Genomic DNA, 20,188 nt, shown 5'->3' with positions numbered 1-20,188 from the left:
TGATCTCCTTTCTCCTTTCTTTCACTTTCTGAGAAAGTATTCAAGCTAAGGTCGGAACAGTGCGGGGAAGGAAGAAAAAAAAAAAGAACGGAAAAGGCAGTAAGCGAGCTTACTTTTGATGCGGCCCAGCAAAGGTAAAGAAAGATTGCGAACCGATTTCGGGAGATCTTTTGGTATTGGGATGAACTTTGATCACCTAGCAGGACTTCAGAAGTTTGAACCCAAAAGTTTGAATCTAATATCGTAGTGATGTGCAATTGGGTTTACCCTGTTTCCACGACGCCGTTTCCGTGTTGTTTCTCGATATGTGATTTGGCATAATTCGTCGGACGAAACCTTGGATTAGTGTCTGGCATTCTCGTATCATGTTGGACATTTTTTTAAGGGAACCGAAGTCAGCATTACTTAGGGGGCGCGCATGACAACACTTATGTTTTAGAAATCAACTTCTGTCTAGAAGTTAATTTTTATACTTCTACTCAGAAGCAGTAGTTGATTTTTCTAATTCTACTCTAGAAGCTGATTTTTTGATAAGAGAAATTCGTTTGATAATGATTGAAAATTTCTACTTTTAGAATATTATTAACACAAAATCTTCTACGAAAAATTATTGTCGATGGCTGAAAAATTTATACTTCATTTTTAATTTTTTTTAAATTTCTTTGAAAGTATTTTTTATTATTAAAAGATATAATTTACTTTTTAAAATAAAAAAATATTATTTATTTTTTACTCTGTTGGCTGGAGATGGCGACTCGGCAGCAAGCTATGGTGGCGGGCGGTGGCGATGATCGGCGGGAGGCGATGGTCGCGACAGCCTTGCGGCCGTGGTCGGCGGCCGACGGTAGCGGCTGCGATCGGTGTGGGGTGGGGTTGAACGGTGGTTAGCGGTGGGCGGCAGCGACCGGTGGAGGTTGGCGGTGGTTGGGGGTTAGCGGTGGGGGGCGACGGCGGTCGAGGCGAAGGTGTGGGGGTGGGTGGCGGCCAATGGTCAACGATGGGTGGCGACGGCTGGTTGTGGGCAGCTGGAGGTGGCGGATGACGAAGGTCGACGTTGGGCGGCGATGGCAAAGGCGCATTGGGAGAGAGATGCGCTAAAAATAAAAAGAGATCGAAGTGAGAGAGATATTGATGTTGAGAGATTTCTATTTTTAAAAGAGAAGTAACCTTTTTTTAACTTTTGAAATTGGCTAAAAAATAATTTGAGAAGTAAAAATTTGTTTCAGAAGTAGAAATGTAATATTACGTAACCAAACAGATTTATTTCTACTCGAGAAGTACTTTTGAAGCAGAATTTCATTTTTAGAAAACGTTGCCAAGCACGCCCATTGGTCCTTCTCCTCCTGCTTTTCTTGATTATTTACCTTAATAGCCCTGTTCACGCATGACCCCCGTTCTTGAAAAAGATGAGAGACCATCTTCCTTTAGCTTTTGAGATAGAGATAGAGATTGATCCAGATCGAGCAGGAGGAGGAGGAGGAGGAGGAGAAGGAGGAGATGGGGAGAGGGAAGATAGAGATACAGAAGATAGAGAACGACACGAACAGGCAAGTGACCTACTCGAAGCGAAGGAATGGCATCTTCAAGAAAGCCCACGAGCTCACCGTCCTCTGCGACGCTAGGGTTTCCATCCTCATGCTCTCCGGCAACAAGAAGCTCCACGAGTACATCAGCCCCACCACCACGTAATGAATTTTCTTTTCACTTTCTACTCGTTCATATCCTCCTCCCTCTTGCTTCTTTTCTCGATCGCCACAACGTGCATGTGGGTGTGTGTGAGTTCAAGATCGACGGGATCGATTCCTTCTCTCTTTCTTCTTCTTTGTTCATTCTAAGCTCTGGCTAAAGTTTTCGCTGCTTTGTTTAGGACAAAGAAGATGATTGATGATTACCAGAAGGCTCTTGGGATCGATCTGTGGACTACCCACTACGATGTTCACCCTCTCTCTCTCTCTCTCTCTCTCTCTCTCTCTCTCCCTCGCTCATTTTGTTCCACACAGTCTTGTCGATGTTTCTTCACGGATAAAAGATATGGTTTTATGCGTACAGAGAATGCAAGAGGAGTTGAGGAAACTAAAGGAGGTCAACAACAATCTCCGGAAGGAGATGAGGCAAGTTTATAGTTAAGCTCGGATCAGCTGTCGGCTAATAGAAAATGAAAAAGCCACTAAGGACTCAAAATTCTTGTCATTCTTTCTCAAAATCTACACTTACAATGTCAAGATTTGAGGGGAAAATATCCGTTACTCCGTTTTGCAGGCAGATATTGGGCCATGATTTGAACGACCTGAGGTTCGCGGAGCTGCACAATCTCGAGCAAACGATTGAGTCTTCTGTTCATTCGGTGCGGCAAAGAAAGGTTACATCTTTGATGCGCGGACCACGCTTACCATTAATTTGCCGTATTGCTTGCTAGGAAGATCAGTCAGACAAAGCGATGGAGGTCGGGTTGAAGAATTGCTAAAATAGACAGCACTAATTATGGGATTATGCCCTAGCTTGGTGTCTCAAGATGAAATGCTATCCGGGCTGGATCGGTAAAAAAAAGACCGAGGATTACACCCAAAAAAAAAAAAAAACATCATTTCTAGCTTTTTCTTTCTCCTTTTAAAATGCAATAAAGTGCATGGTCTTGAAACTTGTTGTCCGGTTCCAACTTCTGAGGTTCTGGAAAACCTAGCTGTGTGAAAGCCAGTCTAGATAGTTCAACTGCTTGCATGCCCCCAAGAAACTTTTAAGCGTTTGAGCAAGTTTGTCTCTGACATGCATAAAGCCTCTGTTTGAATTAGCCCCTTTCGGTTCACCCCTCCTACCTTCTCCATTGTAAAAACATCTGTGCACTCTCTTTTTCTAATGTCTCTACTCAGACATGGTTTATATTTTGTCTCAGACTTGATCCTCAACAGAAATTATCATAGATGTGGCCGCGACCACTGACTATAACCTTAAACAGATGTCTGGTCCCGGACCTGTATTTGTTGGTAGTAGCGTTTGGATCTCGCTTGTGTTTGTAAGATTATGATTCTAGAGCAGTCTATTGGCATGATTAAAGGCAGCAGTTAGTAATAGGAGCATCCAATCTTTTTAGAGCAGTTACGTCATGTTGCTGCCGATGATGCATCGCACAGTGAAAAATCCGTCGCTACTTGCTGCGCCTCTAGGAAGTTTGACGGATCACTAAGTATATATGTGTCTTCAACATGGACATATCTATGTGTGCTACCCTATGATAAATAATTGCAATATATAATTGCTCCATATAAATTAATTCTCTAATTGATCAACCAAACTAGAAATTCACAACTTATTTAAGCTAACTATTCCATTCTCAACCTTCCTTTTTCAGTACCATGTCCTCAAGACTCAAACTGATACTCACAAGAAAAAGGTGGGCAAACTGAAGTTCTGCATATTCATTGTTTCTACTTTCTATAATGTTGTTAGCTAGCTAGCTTAATTGTCTTTCTTGTCATCCTCATGCTGATTATATGTTCTTTTTGTTCATTTTCAGGTGAAAGCCTTAGAGCACAGATATTCAGATCTCCTTCTGGAATCCGTAAGCTTGCTTTTAATCAGACCCTTTTTTGCGTGCCATTTCCTTCGAAAGATCTTTTCAATATTGGACTGTTCATCGATAATGCCAACAACTGATCCGTCGTTTTACGTATTTTGGCCCACGGCAAAAAAAATTAAGGGAGCGACCTACGGGGATCTACAATATGGATTAGGGGAAGACATTGAGGGAGACTATGAATCTGCCATCACCAACTTGTCCAACCACAACGGAGCATCGGCCATGTATGCTCTTCGGCTTAATCCGACCGACCATGATCTCTCCAGCGAAGGACATTTTCTGCCTGACTTGAGCCTTACTTGAAGTCGCGGTTTCATGGTGCTGCTTTGGGTGTTTGATGTTTCTTTCTCTTGCGAACACTTTCGATCTTCCATTTGATCTTGTGTTGGTATCTTCTTCTGGGGATGTTGAGAAGCTAGGCAAGAAAAGAGACAAGGACTAGGAGTCCGAGACTAGATTGAAGTGTGTTCCTGCTTGCAATTACTGTTAGCATGTCGATTTGAGATCAGAATAATGGACAAGCTGTTGTCTAGTCTCTTGCTTGCAATAAGTAAAACCTCATCAGTACGTGGGAAAACAATAGCATCAGCTCATTCATGCACGAAACAGCGCGAATGGCCAGCATTTCGGACTGTCACGACAGTATTACATCGAATTCCCCTGTCTCTATCGTCTTCTGATTTACGATGGTTTTGCCTCGTGGAAACCGCTTACTGTCGTTCACTGCTTATAATTATAAACCGAACATTTGGCATGTAATTATTCTATGTTTCATCTTTATGTTTCTCTTAATTATGAGAGCATAGTGCTGCCCAAAGGAAAATTTAAATAATGAGAGCACAAACGAATTAGATGATGGTTGGTTGCTATTCTAGTTTGGCCGCTAGTTTGGCTTTCTATTCCTTTGCTAGCTTGTTTAGCCTGTTGGGCTCTTCCCCTTCTCTTGGTATATTTTGCAACCGGTTCACCGTTGAACTCTCCTTGGCACCCTATATGCCATGTTGAGTTCATGGCTTTTGTGCCCGGTATTTTTGTATCTAGCTTTTGAAAGATCAATACATACTTACCTTACCAAAAAAAAAAAAAAAAAAAAAAACGAATTAGATGAATTGGAGCTGGGATTAACTATCGAAGTTTTATTTGTTTTACGTAGAGTGAATAATTTGAAAATTATATTTTCTCAAAAATTATCGTTTATATCGATTATAAAAATGAATAAATGAAAAAAAAATGTTTTCATCGTCCACGAAAATGATTAAATATAAAGTACTATTGATAATGCAGTTTTTTTCATTGAATCATTTGAAGAAACCTAACCAAACATTTTCCATTTTCATTGAATCATTTGAAGAAACATAAGCAAGCATTTTTTTGGAAAATACTTTTTCAATTCATTCATTTTTCACGAAGCAAATGAATCTTAAGTGGATCCTTTTCAGCTGTCCATATAAACATAAGATTGGATTGTCTATCCTCAAAAGTCGAATGAGATTTACTACATTATGAAATATCTTTTATGATTTCTTAACTTCTTGTTAGCGAAGTTCTTTTACCCTTGACGTTTGGTCCCTGCACAAACACTTAAGGCCTCCCAAAGAAATTCCTTCGACTCACAAAAGACGGTAGTATAGCGAAATCATGACAAAAATGAAAAATCTGAACATGAGGATATCGAGAAAAGTAACAAAAAAAAAAAAAAAGCTTTAAAATCTCTTGTATTGGTATTAATTCAGTCATAAACCTTTTAATTGAATCAATTTAGTCCTAAACATTTTCATATTTTACCAATTGAGCATATCCCGCTAATTTATACCGAAAATTGCTGAGGTGGATGCCGACCGTCTTGCGTGGCATGGTCGGCACAGGCAATGGAAGAAAAATGAAAGAGAAAAAAATATATTAAAAATTTCTAAGCCGGTGCCAGCAGTGCACGTAAGATGGTAGCATCCATATCAATAATTTTTGGCTTAAATTGATCGGATTGTGTCAAAACGTAAAAAGTTTATGACTAAATTGATCTAATTAAAAATTTTAAGATTGAATTGCTATCAATGCAATAGATTCAATTACACTTTCTTTATTCAAACTAGTCGAGATTGCAATTCGAGTTGTTCTTTGTTTCTCAATTCTCACGTAACTCGATTTAGAATGGGAATCCCTTTTTTTTTTTTTTTCCTTTCCGACCCTTGGAAGTCTGAACCACTAGTCTCTCTGCCTTGCCCCAGTCAAGTTCCATCGTACGGCCTGGATCACCTAAGTTGTCTAGACCTTGGTATCTCTCTCTCTCTCTCCCTCAAACTAGGAAGTTTGAGAAAACACTTATGCCTTTTTAGATATAAAATCTACAAACATTGGAATAACCATGTAAGTAAATTAAGGGGTTACCGGATGAGAAAGAATAGCATTCGTTTATAACTTTGTGAAATTTATCGTTGTCCGTACTAAACATCTCTTATTAGATATGCTCAGTTCATTACGTGTCGGGAGGCACTCGACAAGTCTGCCAAACATATCATATATGTCGAGATATATGCGGGAGTTGCGTTAGAAAAGTTCTATACCGAAGAATTGATGTGGCATGTAGCAGTCGGTATATCTATCATAGCCGGCTCACAACTTTTTAGCTTAAGATTTTGAGTTAATATGGGTTCAACTGGATATGTTGAAGACTTAGGCTCTCTCTTGGCGATTTTTCTGGGACGAAGGTATCATGTTTTTGTCGCGCACTCTCAGCAAATGGTATCGGGGCTTATGGTTAATCGGTAGGTCCCCAATTAGTTTCGATATTTTGGGCCCCTAATCACTTTTTAGTGAAAGTGGATTTAGCTAGATATATTGGCGGACTCGAAATTAAGCTCCCTTTTGGTAATCTCCTCGGGCGAAGGGTATCAAACACTCTGACCAATATAGATATAGACGTAAATAGATCTGATAGATGTGGATGGGAGTTCGTACTCTCATCTAACTTTTCCTTGTGGGCCTCATGACAGCATGAAGTGAATTTATTTTTTATTTTTTCCCATTTTCCCTTGGATCAATTGGTTCTATCAGGCGTAACATGCAAAGCAATCCGTGGTACAACCTCCAATCCTTAAGGATTCAACCATTACTATCAATTAGATCGTTGGTTTGTACTGGGCAGCGGAGGTGGTTGAAAGGCATTTATTTCTGCCAGCAAACCGCAAGCACCCAAGTCGCTGCTCTCTCTCTATATCAGGGACGTCCCAAGTCCTCCCTCTTCGGCAACGGCGTGTATCAAGATCATCATCCCGGAAAGAATGAGTGGAGTGGAAGAGAGCTTGGCGGAGCTGAGGCAAGCGTTCAAGAGCGGCCAGACAAGGAGCGTCTCGTGGAGGAAAAGCCAACTCAGGGCCATCATCGACCTCGTTCAGGACAACGAGGAGAACATCTTCAGAGCCCTTTACCAGGATCTTGGGAAGCACCCGGTCGAATGTTACCGCGACGAGGTGCGTGGATGGCGTGCCCCGGAGCAACCTCGTGATTTCATTTGATAATTCTGCTGCTAACGAATCGATATGTAATCATTGCTTAGCTGATGTATATTTCAGTGTGTATCAGCTGGTTTTAATTAGCATACGGTGTGAGTATTGGCAGGATCAACCAGGTAAAGGGTGATAGGAGGGCTCCAATACCATGTCTTACGACCGGTTTTTTCGTAACTTGATCTGTCAAGAAACGTGCCGACGGTATACATTAAGCATGTGTCTTAGCAGTGATTATTGCTGTCTTGTAGGTAGGAGTGGTACTGAAATCAGCCAAGTATTCTTTAAGCTTCCTGGAGAAATGGATGGCTCCTAAGAAGGTGAGGTTCCAATTATCTGTTTCTAGGCCGAAACATAGCCGTAATAATGTGAAATAAGTTCCGAAGTGTCCATGATCGCAGCTGCAGAAAGCCGTATGTGAATTTAATAAGCCGAGCTCGCTCGACTTCAGAGAGTAGGTACCACCATGCTTCTATGTAATTGTTAACTATCGCTTACCCTCATGTCTCTGAATGTTTTCCAAGAACTACGTTTGCGGCTTCCCCATCGATTGACTTCGATGAGGCAAAATGCGTGAGAAGTAGTAATGGCCGATCTCCGATGCTAATTCCAGACAGCTAGCCCTGTTTCACTGGGTAAATTTAGAATCATATGCTTGATGACACGGAAATCTAAATAAGAAACGGTTTATCAGGATTATGGAAAATTTATCGATTCGCTTGAAAGACCGAAATAGAAGTAGAGGGTGTGCTGAAGCCGAATGGAAAATGTTAATCATCTCCAGAATGATGCCGCTATATATTAACTCGTCGGTGTGTGCCTTTGCAGGGTCGTTTACCGTTGCTTTTTTTCCCGACGAGCGGAGAAGTAATGCCTGAACCGCTCGGTGTAGTTCTGATATTTGCATCATGGAACTTCCCTCTTAGTAAGAGCAACCTTTCTGTCGCAACAAAATGAAGAAGGAACTCGTGAATTTCTCGGCTATTACAGAATCTTAATCCGACGCTGCTCGATGAACTTACGATCCTTTCAACATCATAAATCAGATTCTATCTTTTGGCCAACATCTTATAAGAGACGCCTTTCTCTCTTCATGAAAAACAGATTTCGTTGCCTGAATGACATATCTAGTGTGTAACTTATGCTGGTTTGTGGAAATAACTGTTTATCCATGGATGTAGCACTCGCGTTGGACCCGTTAATTGGGGCAATATCCGCCGGAAACACGGCGGTTCTGAAACCCTCGGAGCTAACCCCAGCTTGCTCCTCATTTCTCGCCGACACCATTCCTCGCTACTTAGATTGCAGGACCATCAAGGTCATCAGCGGCGGTGCTGATGTCGGAGGCCGATTGCTTCAGCAGAAGTGGGACAAGATATTCTTCACCGGTATTTCTTTGTCTCTCACTCATGCAAGCACGATATAGTACGCGGTATTTAAATTTGCTGCATGACATTCAACGGTGATGCATCATCCTCAGGGAGTCCTAGAGGGGGACGCATTGTCATGTCGGCCGCTGCGAAGCATCTAACACCGGTTACTCTGGAGCTCGGTGGAAAATGCCCCGCCATTCTAGATACGCTCTCCAGTCCCTCGGACATAACGGTAGGTCATTGGAAGGTTCTCAAATTTATCACACCCTAGTCTGAACACGTTGTCAAGGCTCTGAACTTCTTGTATTGTTGTTTTTGGTGGCTTCTCAAGATAGCTGTCAAAAGAATAGTCGGCGGAAAGTGGGGGCCGTGCGGCGGACAAGCATGTATAGGCATAGATTACTTGCTAGTCGAAAGAAAGTTTGCTTCGACTCTGGTAATGCAGGCATAGTTTGCCTATATACAGATCATTTTCTGCAAGTGATGCCCATTTTAGGTGCACTGACTTGGTAAATGGTGATTCAGATAGACTTGCTGAAGCTGACAATCAAGAAGTTCTATGGCGAAGAACCTCAGAACTCGAAGAACATGTGCAAAATCATCAATAAGGCCCACTTCGAGAGATTGCGCAATCTGCTTGAAGACCCTGCTGTTGCGGCTTCCATTGTACATGGCGGTTCACTGCATGAAAAAGAGCTGTAAGTTTGCCACGGGCCAACGGCTCATGATATTGCCGTTTGATACAAGTAGTTTAACGAAACTTTGGTTTTCTGATGCCGGAGAGAGAACCCCTCTGAGTCTCCAAGTTTCCCTTAACTTCGGTATTGTTCCGATCCCGGTATCTGCAGGTTCATTGAGCCATCAATTCTGCTGGATCCTCCTCTTGATGCTGAGATAATGACGGAAGAAATCTTCGGCCCGGTGCTTCCGATAATCACGGTTAGAAAGTTCCATCAGCTTTATTCTGCCAAATTTCTCGAAATCCACTGTTCTAAATGCATGTAACCTCTCTTATTTCGCAGTTAAGCAACATTCAAGAAAGCATCGAATTCATAAACTCCAGGCCTAAGCCTCTTGCCATATATGCCTTCACGAAAAAGGATTCGTTCAAAAGGCAGATAGTGTCGGAAACATCCTCCGGAAGCGTCACATTCAACGACACCATGGTTCAGGTATAGGAGTTAGATCCTCACTTTGCTGATGCCACCACAGAATCCTTGAAAGTGATAGTGTGTCCGCGGTGCAGTGTCCATGAAAATGCAGTTATCTTATGTTCCATTGTGAAATGCAGTTCCTGTGTGATGATCTGCCTTTCGGGGGCGTCGGCCAGAGCGGCTTCGGGAGGTTCCACGGGAAGTACTCTTTCGACGCTTTCAGCCACGAAAAAGCGGTCATGACCAGAGGGTTCTTCCCCGAGATCGAGCCGAGGTATCCTCCGTGGAACGGCTTCAAGTTGCGGTTTATCAGGCTCGCCTACGATTTCGACTACCTCGGGCTGCTGCTTCTGATGCTAGGATTGAAAAGGTAAGAGAAACGGAATGCCAATGCTTAACTCTGCCAAATGTACTTTTATTAGCAGCCCTGTGATTGGTTTTGCGTCGACTTTTCCCTTTGAGTTTCTGTCTGTAACAAGCCTATTCAAGAAGGCGAGTTTTCGTCGAACATGTTGATGGGGAGTGAAAATTTTACTCTTCATTGCCATCGGGACTTTTATATATTGCCCTGTCTGGTATTGGATGATATGATGGAAACTATTGGCAGTCCGACAGCGGTGTCATTTATTGCTAAATATACAGTGATCTCCAAATTAATGAGTAATTTATGTAAAACACGCATATGGATTTATGATTGGAATTGTACCATCTCTGGTGGTATCAAGGAAGCGTTTCCCTAATATGAATGCCAGCGCTATTGTGCAGCAGCTGGTGCTGAAATTTAAGGAAAAAAATTATCAAAAAAGTCCTAATTTTATTGCAATTTTGTTAATTCAATCATAATTTTTTTTTTTCCCAATTGAATCATGAATCTTTTGTGATTATACCAATTAAGTCCACCTTGCCGTTGATGCTGACATAAATAATTTTTATTACTATTTTAATAATTATAGTATTAAAAATAGAAAAATAAAAATAAAAAGTAAAAAATAAATGACGAAAATGTCCCTAATCATTGATGAATCAGACCCCCCCTTTTTTTTTACGCCACCAATACTCAAGTTCAGCATCCCAATATGCCATTTCAACAAACACGAGTCAATTTTAAGTATTTTCAATAAATTCGGGATCGAAATATAAATTTATCAAAAATATATATTTAAGTCATATACTAGCCACCCTAAAATTAATATACTCAGCCATAAAAAAAAAAATAATCGTCATACAATATAAAAAAAAGAAATTTATCGCTGATATGATTTATCATGCATATAAAAAATATACATTTAATATACAACATATCTCAATATATCGAAATTTCTTATTTTTTTAAAATGACTTGTCGGCGTATTGTGTTCTGTCATATCTCAAATCGCATGTCGGTGTGGGCGCTATTTAGATTTCAGGCCTCTACTCAAAAGAATACCAACTTTAGATCTTTATTTAAGACAACGAAGTATTTCAGACTTTTATTTAAAATAAGATCCAACCAACGAAATTTTCGACCAAAAATTGAAAGAATTTCACAAATACGAGGCATGCCGACATAAAAGGCGAGCCCCGCCTCAAGTTGTTGAAACCGCATGATCCGTCGAAGAAGCTTGTAAGAAGAAGGAGGAGGAGGAGAAGAAGAAACGTCCGGACAATCGCGAGCGAATTCAAAGAATCACCTCCTCCTTCTGGTATAACGTCTCCGAAGACTGATGTCAACCGAAGGCGCCACGTCATTCCAACCGCCCACCGCAGCCGCCGCGAAGGACGGCGAGCGGGACGATCAACCGAAGCGATCGCCCCCACCTCCGCCGCCGGAGAAGCCGCTGCCCGACGATTGCTGCGGGAGCGGATGCGTCCGATGCGTGTGGGACATCTACTACGACGAGCTCGAGGCTTACGACAAGCTGTACAAGATCGACGGCTCCGACTCCGATCCATCCAAGTCCTCGTGACGCGCGAGACTGCCGGTTCGTTTTCAGGTTCTTTCGGGAGGAACTCGCGGATTCTTTTAATCTTCAATCCGGCGTCATATTCGATTGGCTTGGTGCCTTGGATTGTGCGTGCCCGTGTGGTCAATTGCCTGAGATGTTCTTGGCTTGAGACGTCTAGATTGAAACGGGTTTAGCTTCTTTGATTGACTTTGATGTTATAGTTTGTGGCTTTGTGCAGTTTGATTTTCAGGTGAATGAACCTGTGTATTGAGGAATTCATGATTTAGAATGGCACATGCCCGTGTTATTTCTTCGTCCTCTGTCTCATGTTGAGAACTGCTTTAGTTAGTGTAATCTGGTTTTAGATTGATGGATCTGTGCAGGGAGAAATTGCTCTTTTACATAACAATGCAGTATGTAATTGCGAAAGTAGGACTATCTCAGGGTTCATCGAGGAGGCACTCTGCCATTACTGTTTGAGCTAGAATTCGAATTGATGAAGCTGAATATCATTATCATGTTGGTAAAATGCATTACGACTTCTTACATCTTAAACTGAGCATTCTGTTCCACATTATTCACCCAGCATCTCAACTCGCCGTCTTGTCGCCCTTAGATGTTTATTATGGAGGTGTAGTTGAATTGAACAATCTCTGCACAACCAAAACAGCTGAACTGTCTGACAGTGCTGTGTATTTCTTTCTCCATTCTTTGCATTATCTACTTTCTGATGAAGACAAATCTTGATATGTGGATAACGTTATGTGCTCCAATCGACAAGAGGGGTCATGAGATAAGCTATAAGCTCTCTTTTTTGTCATGGTAGATTACTCTGTCGCTAGGTTATTGGCATACATGCTATGAGCATTGCTCTGCATTTCTCAATATGGCTAACTGCAGTACAACATTTCAATCGGAGCAAAAAGCATGGTTCATATCAAAACCACCTCTGAACATCCGAAGGTACAAACTGCATATACAACAATGCTGAATAAGCCGGTCAATGGCGACTCTTGGATTGCAATCCTTTCAAAATTTTACATTAATCCATTTGAGAATTAATGAATATATGCTGTTACATAGCACATGCCTATCAAGTCTACTACGTGAATAGCTAAAGTGTACCTATTGCTGCTTGCAAATCAAAATCAAGTGCACTTGCCTTTATAATCAGGAAGTAGCTGTGTATGTGCTTGGCCGCCATTCACCTTTCTGTGCACTGAGAATCCCTTCTTTGTCTTTGGAGAATGTTAAGTGGACCTCCCAATGCAGTGATTTAAGCAAGTTCTCAATCTCACCTATTGCATCGGACTCATCACGGACTATTATTTTACCTCCTGGTCTCACAATTCGATCAACTTCTGCCATTACCGGAGGAAGCTTGCACCTTCAACAGAAAAATTCAAGTAGAGTTTTAGAAGGGCCAGAAAGAGAGTGTGGGGACTACTGGATCCAGTTGCATACCTCTTCCTAAGCTTGGAGAAGAGATGATCTGCATGCAACAGGTCATAGGTTCTAGGGTATGTGCTGAAGGACTCGCACCAATCATGATATATTCCGAAAAGTCCTCTCTCGTATATTATGGGAAGCGTATCTGGTGAGTCAACATTTACCACGTTCAGCACCCACATTTGGAGATCCTTAAGTGCAGCAGCAAATCTGCAAGCAAGCGGGAGAAAGCTCTCGTGAGATATTCATCTGATCTTTTACCTTAAAGAAGATTAATTAAAAGCAAATCATACCCGCCATAGACAGCTCTCATGTCCATAACATTTCTCACACCGGACCAACTAATTCCAAGCCCCGACATGTATGACCCACTCACTACTCGTTTCCAGTGTTCGTAATCTGCAGAGAAATCTTGTGGGGCTGGTTTCCCATAGATCCCAATCTGGGAGCTGTTCAGCCAGTAAGGTGGCATCCGCATTCTGCGTGGCCAGACCACTGGCCATCGGGTTCCTCTCTCAGCCTCATTAACGGGGATCTGGTGCATGCATGCCTGAAGGGGGACATACCTGAGATTTTAACAATAAAGTCATGTTCTTGAACTTTGCTTTGTGGCTGTGAGTTATAAGTCTAGATGAAGCATGTCTATATGCATACTTTGCACTGATAATGCTACTGTACATCGGCAATGTTTGGAGCTAGATGTTATATCCTCTATGCATCACCATTTTAATATACTTGATTAACATGCATAAGACTCTTTAGTAGTGATATGATCTTATCTTGGCCACTAAAAAGAGAAGTAAATAACGTTTGCTGCAGAACTTATTTGAGTTTCTACCAGGCAGCATTTGGATCATCATCATTTTTACACATGGGAGGGCTGTGATGCTTTCTTTGCTCGTAACAGTCATTTGATCTCGGTTTCCGGTAGATTGCCGCTCCAATTGAATTTAGCTTGTCCTTCTGGATGGTCACCAGCTCCCAACACATATTTGCTGTCAGAGAAGACATTTCTGCATAGAGAAATAAAAACATTGCTTGATTGCTATAAACACTTGAATTCAGTAATCAACTATTCTGTTCTATCTGATGTTACCTTTCCAGATTTGAACATCTTCTTCAAGTGTCTGGTACACAGGAGTAGCTGACCAAACAAAGAAACCTCCCGGCCTAAGAACACGGTTCAGTTCCAGCAGAAGCAGCCCACCTTCAAGGTGTACCGCCAATCATAACGCAACATTCATTAGCAACCATGAGCCAAGGAAAGGAGCAAATCTGAAATTCACTCAGGAGAAAAAGGTGAAATTGTGATAGATAACCTTCAGCATGCCAAGGAACTCGACACCGTGCACAGTGCACGAGATCGAAGACTCTGCTTGGGAATGGCAGGCGCTGGGACCCCATAACAGCAGAAATCGCTGGTATTCCTCGTTCCAGGGCAAACTGAACCTGAGCCTCATGTTCGTCTTTGGGAGCGAACGACATTGTTAGAACCTCTCTCTCGAAAAGGTAACCCCCAAAGCTTGCAACTCCGCATCCAACATCTAGTATGACTCGTGTGTGCTTTCCCCATTTGATATTCGGTACTGACTGCACCAGATGACAAGTAACTTCTTAGGCTCAGGAGCTAGAACTATGAATGAGGATGAGTATTAAGAGGGACAAAAAAAGAGTGTAGAATAAGACTTAATAAAAAAAACAAACAAAGAGAATAGGCTAGTTGAGCTAACATAAGCAGAAGGATAGTTTACTATGCCAGTAGACGACTATGCACAATGCAATGTATTTCTCCAGATGCTTACAATCTGAAGAAAATCGATGTAATGGAGCGCGCCATGTATGAACTGTGTGCCTCCCCGGGGAAAAGTTAGAAACTCGCCAGTCACCTTAACCCAGTTCTGGTGACCCTTCACATCTGCGAGCGTCTTGTGTGGCACATTATAGTACCATATCTGCCAGATCCAACAATTATGTTACATGAAAAAATGTCTTTGGTCTTAATCTGCTGGATAAATCAAGTAGATCTAGACGGAAGCAAAAAATAAAGCTGCACACAATCCTGCATGTTATGCGACTAGATGTTTGTACTTCTTTGCTCCATAAGATGTTTCTTTGACAGTAGAGTAAATGTTTAACAGAGTCAAACCGAGGCACGATGGAATCCTTAAGTACAACTCAGCTTGAAAGTTTGAAGTCCACTCTCTCGATTTGAACGTGCTCGAACTTGTGTTTTAGTTCAGATGAACACCAGTTTGATCATTGAGATGTTACTGCAAGCTCGAGCTAGGCCAGAAATAATATGATGAATGACATACAGAATGTAGCACGAATACCTTTTCTCTGCTCTTGGGCCACTCAATGGACTTCTTATATCCCTCAGGGACTGGGACCAGACAAGTAGGCGCGTCCTCAGGGCAATGCCTCTCCCGATGCTCAAAGTGCTTGGTGCTGTGCAACTGCCTCAGCGCCTTCTCATTGTCCAGACATGGTATGTAGTCCGGACCTGCCGTCACATTGCAGAGCTGCCATGTGTATCCGTAGATGCTATCGTTGCCACCCGTCCCCCCCTGCCCCCTCCTCTCCTTCTGATTCTCTGATTGTGTTGCCTGCGTTGACCATGACCTCTTTGACTCCTTCGATTCCTTTGGGATCCCTGAGCTTTCCCCGCTCGGAAACGACCCATCTGTTTTATGCAACTCTTCGTTTTGTTGGGCATCCTGGTGAGTGTTACTTTGGACTTGCATCTCGTCATGTTCTTGCTGTGCCGGGCTCGTCGCTTCCACGCGCTCGCGCCTCTGATACGCTGTTTCTTCCGGTCTCTGGGCCTCTTCTTGAGATTGCTGCTGCGATTGCGATGTTGACTCATCTTCTGCTCGAAGTCGCTGTTGCTCTTCTATTCGCTTTTGTTTATCAATGTCCAACATTTGTTTTTGAGGCTGCTCCTGTGTTGCGGCGTCATTCTCTTGCTGTGGCTTTTGATCTTCGTTCGCGTCACTTTGCGAGCCTTTATAATTGTCACCTGGACCACTTTCATTGCCTTCGCTGGATTGCCCTTGCAAACTGTCGTTGTGCTCGGCTTGATTTCCTTGTTTTTGCTTCTCTTGTTGTTGATCCTCGTCTGTATATTTATTCTCGCCTTCTTGTGAGTTGCTTCCATTTTGAGAGCTTGCAGCCATTTCTTGCTCTTGATTTCCGCTTGTATCTTCATTGCTCTGTTGCTGCTGCTGCTCATCGTTTCCCTGTTCATTGTTCTCTTCACTTTGTTGGTTCTGTGTCCCCGTGCTCCCTTCAGACACTTGGTTCTCATTCTCATTCTGCTGTTCATGCTCTTCGCCGGATTCTTTCCCATGCAGACCTTGTGTGCTCAATCCCGCAGCATCCCCATGGTTGTTTTCTGAATTCACCCCATCGTTTTTGACGTCGTTGCCGCCGTTTTCTTGATCTTGCAATCCCTGCTTATCATCAGTAGAACTAGCACCCTTATCCGCATCGTTTTCGTTAGTTTGATTCTCCTGAGAGCTCCCATTTGCGCCATCATTGTTGTCATTGGCGTTATTGTTGACGTTATTATTGTTGCTGTCAGATTGATGAGAGACGTCGGATTTGATGGCGTCGTCCGGGAGGTCGCCTGGATTGTCTTCGTACGAAGAGGTATCTTTCTTCTCATTGGTTTTGACGGATGAGGAGGAGGAGGAGAAATCGTCGTTGGTGGTGGTGGTGGCAGTGGTGGTGGTGGAGGACGAGGATCGTTTGGTGGTGGTTTGTGGGGGGACGAAGGAATCAGACGTGAGCATCCAGACGCCGACGATGCACAGCGTGACAAAGACGATGGTTGTGATGGTGGATGTGTAGGAGGTGTAAGAAGAGCGCTTGTTGCCGCGTGACGATCTTCCGGGAGCCATTTCGAAGAGAGAAAGAGAGAGAGAGAGAGAGAGAGAGAGGGGAAGGTGGTTAGATGGGAAATGGTGGAAGGAGGAGGAGAATAATGAGTAGTTTGTGTATGCGTGTGTGTGGAGGGAAGAGAAGTAAGAGGTGGGAGAGAGGGTTTGAGTGAGTTTGTGGAGGGAGATGAAGTTGCAGGTAATTAGGAGGAAAGGTATAGTGATCCAAAAGCGTAGGAGGAGGGAATTTGTCCTTAGACCAAGGACTCTGTTTTTGAAACTTGCCAAAAAAATAAAAAATAAAAACAAATAAATAATCCAAGCTAAAAAAATTTCCGTATAATAATCCCAACAAAAGAGAGAAATTAGTGATATGGTTCAGCCCATATATTTCTATTTTATAAGATTTCAAGATTCTTAATTTCGTATACCGACAGTGTGATCCAAACACCCGTGCTGCGGGTGGTTCCTCGATATGGATTAAATGTACCATGCTTTGGTTTCAAGACTCTTGTACGAATAAAAAGTCACATCCTCGTCAATTTTGGAGATCGTTCGTTTAACACGTAATGAAGCCAAAATTTTAATGGCGAGAAAGCAATTGCTTGGCACACGTAACTTGTTCTCAATCAATTATCCGTCTTCGTTCATCGTCGGGGACGATGAGATATCCGACAAGCGGGACGAGGGCAGATTGACTCTGAACCTTTTTCCCAGGGGGAAAAAAAAAAAACATCTGAAGGAGAATGTTGTCTACAAAGGCGACTATGGAGGAAGTGCGGCTGGGACTTCCAAAACTAGTTCGAGAAAGGCGAAGTTCCCTCCTCTTCACCCTGAAGCGCAGAGCTGACTTCATCCTGTTGCAAGCAAAGCTTCTTCTTTTTTTTTTTTCCTCCTTCGAGGCATCACCAGGCTGCGTCGTTGGAACCCTCCTACATGCTATGAGATCGCGAAGTCAGACAGCTACCGACGGAACGGATGGAAAAGGTACGTGCCTCCAGCTCCGCACGGAGCATTGCCCTTTTGGCGCAAGCGCTTGTGTGCTAATCGTTGTTCCATGCAAATTACGACTTAGGATGGGTTTTAGGATCCTCTGTATTCTTATTCGAAATGAGGTGTTTGCGAAACTTTTGGCTTGGTAGGCTTGAAAACGTGGCTCATTAGGGATGGCCCTATGTATTCCCTTTCCCTCTTTAGTGGGCTTGATATCGGTCATGTGTCCTCCTGACACAACACACGATAACTCATGATTGGTCTGCGTCCCTCTAACATGCGACGACTTATGTGCTGTTGATTCCTTAACTAGGATTGCCACAAGGCACCAGCATGTCCACCATTCTCATCTTGGTTCTCTCACTACGAATACTTTGTCAGTTTACTCATTTGGGAACTTTTCGACCATTGGCTCTTGAGCATCTCCGAATTTTGGGGAAATCCTGTAGCGAACCACTAAAGAAACTCTCCCCAAACAAATGATTTGACATTTGGGAAGTGAAGGCCAATTTCCATTTTCTCATACTTGACTTGCGTATAAGAAGTTTTCGTTTTCCTGACTATGTAGCCAACAAAGTTTTTGCATTTGGGAAGTGCTTCCGATGCCCCGATGAATGAACTCTCCTGTGATTGAACTATGAGGCAACGTTTGGGCTTTGGGCTGCCCATTAAATATTGGACTCAAAGCCCATCAAAGTGGATGACATTGTCGGCCTCGGGTCGGGTCATCTAGCAACAGTTTTATTCAAGACAGAAACAGATAAAAATAATGGATTCCAGGCAGCAGTTATAGGATAAATATGTCTCTTAAGTAATCATTAGATAGGACATTGTCAAAGCTAATGATATTCCTGAAGACTTGGGATTCTTCTGACTTTCTGAGATCAGATTAAATTTCCATCTTCCCGTGTTGAATCTATGCCTAAGGTCCGACCGACACCGAGGCCATGAAGTTTGCGAGGAATTACTCATTGAGGCACGGGAATATACGACGAATGATTGGTATAAAGAAATGAACATGATATTTCATGCTTATTAAACATATTAAAGTCAGATTCGGCCAAAAAAAAATTAAAATAAAGGAATTGATTGTATAACAATCTTTGGGTGACTATTGTTTTGAGCCACAAAGAATAACTAATAAATAATTAAAAATTATTATAGGGTCCACTCTTTTAAGAATTTATGACTCACAAAATACTGTTATTCTCACGGTCACTCAAAAACCGTTATGGTAATAAAGTCTTCAAAGTAATTAGGCATAGTGCTTGATATTGAAATTTGCTGAATAATTTGTCACGATGTTGTGGTCTAACACAGTCGACCAATTTGTCCTTTTATCTTCAGATTAAGGCTCCATTTGTTTCGCGGGAAAAACATTTTCTTAAAAGTGATCACTTCCATTGCTTAAAATGATTAGAAAAATTGAAAATGTTAACATTATTAATAACGACACAATGATCGACTATCTCTTTTTGCTCATACCTCGCGACAGTTCTAGGGTTCTCACACCCTCTACTGATCCCACCGTGCACTTGCAAATCCCTTTACTAAACACTTTGACAAAAACACAAACTCTGTAGACCAAAAAACTTCTGCATAGTGTCTACAGATGAATAACATGTGTTTAGAGAAACATTACAAGCAAACGAAACCATCTATCCTTGTTCATCGGTGTCGTCATCGTCTAAGGGTCTTTTTGGTGGTCTTCCGTGGCCGGGGTTTCACAGGTGAAATGATCAGATGAGAGTATTCAGTTCTTTGTATACACCTGAAGACCTTTAACAACTCGCCGTCTTGTTTTAACCTTGATCATCTTCATATGTTTCAGCCGAGCAAGTGTAAATGCCAACGGCCAATGCCCGTGTTTGTAACCCACTAATCGAAACACCGTTTGGACGAAGCTTCGGTTGAGCGGAATACGACCACCTAAAAAAAGCTGGGAAAAGTACACTTTTAGTGCCAAAAGTTGTATACGAATATCACTTTGTCAAAAGTTTCAATCGGATCATTTTAGTACCAAGCCGGAGACAAAATAATCACTTTGGTGCCTCCGGCGAGAATTTCGAATCAAAATTGCCACGTGTCAATAATAATTATTTTTAATAAAAAAATAACATTTAAAAAATTAAATAAATCCATGTGGGCTACCATGTGGACTTATGCACTTTAAAATAAATTAAAATAAAAAAAATTCAAATTTAAAAATTAGCTAAAAATTAAATTCATTTAAAATACAAACTTTATTTAAAATAAAATTAAAAATAAGCCAAATTTTTTATTAAAAAAAAATATATATGGGTAGATAACCAGTTGCCGTTCCCACCATCACCGAC

The 20,188-nt window shown here is 42.0% G+C and overlaps 4 protein-coding genes across 5 annotated transcripts in view; 3 read left to right on the top strand and 1 right to left on the bottom strand.

Moving 5' to 3' along the window:
- Positions 1-20,188, top strand: part of LOC115736252 (transmembrane protein 53-B) — a 391,123-nt gene that overhangs the window by 21,014 nt on the left and 349,921 nt on the right. The gene's annotated exons all lie outside the window — the stretch shown is intronic.
- On the top strand, positions 1,375-4,145 carry LOC115736296 (agamous-like MADS-box protein TM6). Its single transcript, XM_030667921.2, has 7 exons — positions 1,375-1,685; positions 1,868-1,934; positions 2,050-2,111; positions 2,260-2,359; positions 3,347-3,388; positions 3,512-3,556; positions 3,695-4,145. Exons 1-7 carry the CDS (start codon positions 1,498-1,500, stop codon positions 3,875-3,877), a joined length of 687 nt encoding a protein of 228 aa, XP_030523781.1. The 5' UTR covers positions 1,375-1,497; the 3' UTR covers positions 3,878-4,145.
- On the top strand, positions 6,829-10,083 carry LOC115736493 (aldehyde dehydrogenase family 3 member F1). Of its 2 annotated transcripts, XM_030668221.2 has the most exons (10): positions 6,829-7,041; positions 7,329-7,397; positions 7,906-8,002; positions 8,259-8,465; positions 8,558-8,682; positions 8,782-8,886; positions 8,976-9,148; positions 9,299-9,389; positions 9,473-9,622; positions 9,742-10,083. In XM_030668221.2, exons 1-10 carry the CDS (start codon positions 6,853-6,855, stop codon positions 9,976-9,978), a joined length of 1,443 nt encoding a protein of 480 aa, XP_030524081.1. In that variant the 5' UTR covers positions 6,829-6,852; the 3' UTR covers positions 9,979-10,083. The 2 variants fall into 2 exon arrangements, with proteins under 2 accessions (XP_030524081.1, XP_030524082.1); XM_030668222.1 differs by lacking the exon at positions 7,329-7,397.
- Positions 12,461-17,227, bottom strand: LOC115736449 (probable methyltransferase PMT27). The gene is made up of 8 exons (XM_030668164.2): positions 15,312-17,227; positions 14,781-14,930; positions 14,298-14,568; positions 14,075-14,185; positions 13,817-13,991; positions 13,272-13,544; positions 12,994-13,188; positions 12,461-12,916 (listed from the first exon to the last, which is right to left on the bottom strand). The coding sequence occupies exons 1-8, from the start codon at positions 16,878-16,880 to the stop codon at positions 12,700-12,702; spliced, it is 2,961 nt and encodes a 986-aa protein (XP_030524024.2). The 5' UTR covers positions 16,881-17,227; the 3' UTR covers positions 12,461-12,699.

The sequence above is a fragment of the Rhodamnia argentea genome, chromosome 11, assembly GCF_020921035.1.
Source record: "Rhodamnia argentea isolate NSW1041297 chromosome 11, ASM2092103v1, whole genome shotgun sequence".
NCBI lineage: Eukaryota > Viridiplantae > Streptophyta > Magnoliopsida > Myrtales > Myrtaceae > Rhodamnia > Rhodamnia argentea.
Note: the sequence above shows the minus strand (reverse complement) of the source record. Positions and strands in the feature narration are given on the sequence as shown.

Bases quoted from the DNA above. Each gene is read 5' to 3' on its own strand.
- LOC115736296 (XM_030667921.2), top strand. From the start codon at position 1,498: ATGGGGAGAGGGAAGATAGAGATACAGAAGATAGAGAACGACACGAAC. The intron at 1,935-2,049 runs GTTCACCCTCTC...TTATGCGTACAG, and splicing joins TGTGGACTACCCACTACGAT to AGAATGCAAGAGGAGTTGAG. The intron at 3,557-3,694 runs GTAAGCTTGCTT...AAAAAAATTAAG, and splicing joins CAGATCTCCTTCTGGAATCC to GGAGCGACCTACGGGGATCT.
- LOC115736493 (XM_030668221.2), top strand. From the start codon at position 6,853: ATGAGTGGAGTGGAAGAGAGCTTGGCGGAGCTGAGGCAAGCGTTCAAG. The intron at 8,003-8,258 runs GTAAGAGCAACC...CCATGGATGTAG, and splicing joins ATCATGGAACTTCCCTCTTA to CACTCGCGTTGGACCCGTTA. The intron at 8,887-8,975 runs GTAATGCAGGCA...ATGGTGATTCAG, and splicing joins GAAAGTTTGCTTCGACTCTG to ATAGACTTGCTGAAGCTGAC.
- LOC115736449 (XM_030668164.2), bottom strand. From the start codon at position 16,880: ATGGCTCCCGGAAGATCGTCACGCGGCAACAAGCGCTCTTCTTACACC. The intron at 13,545-13,816 runs GTAGAAACTCAA...TTAAAATCTCAG, and splicing joins GATGATCCAAATGCTGCCTG to GTATGTCCCCCTTCAGGCAT. The intron at 12,917-12,993 runs GTATGCAACTGG...TTTCTGTTGAAG, and splicing joins TTCTCCAAGCTTAGGAAGAG to GTGCAAGCTTCCTCCGGTAA.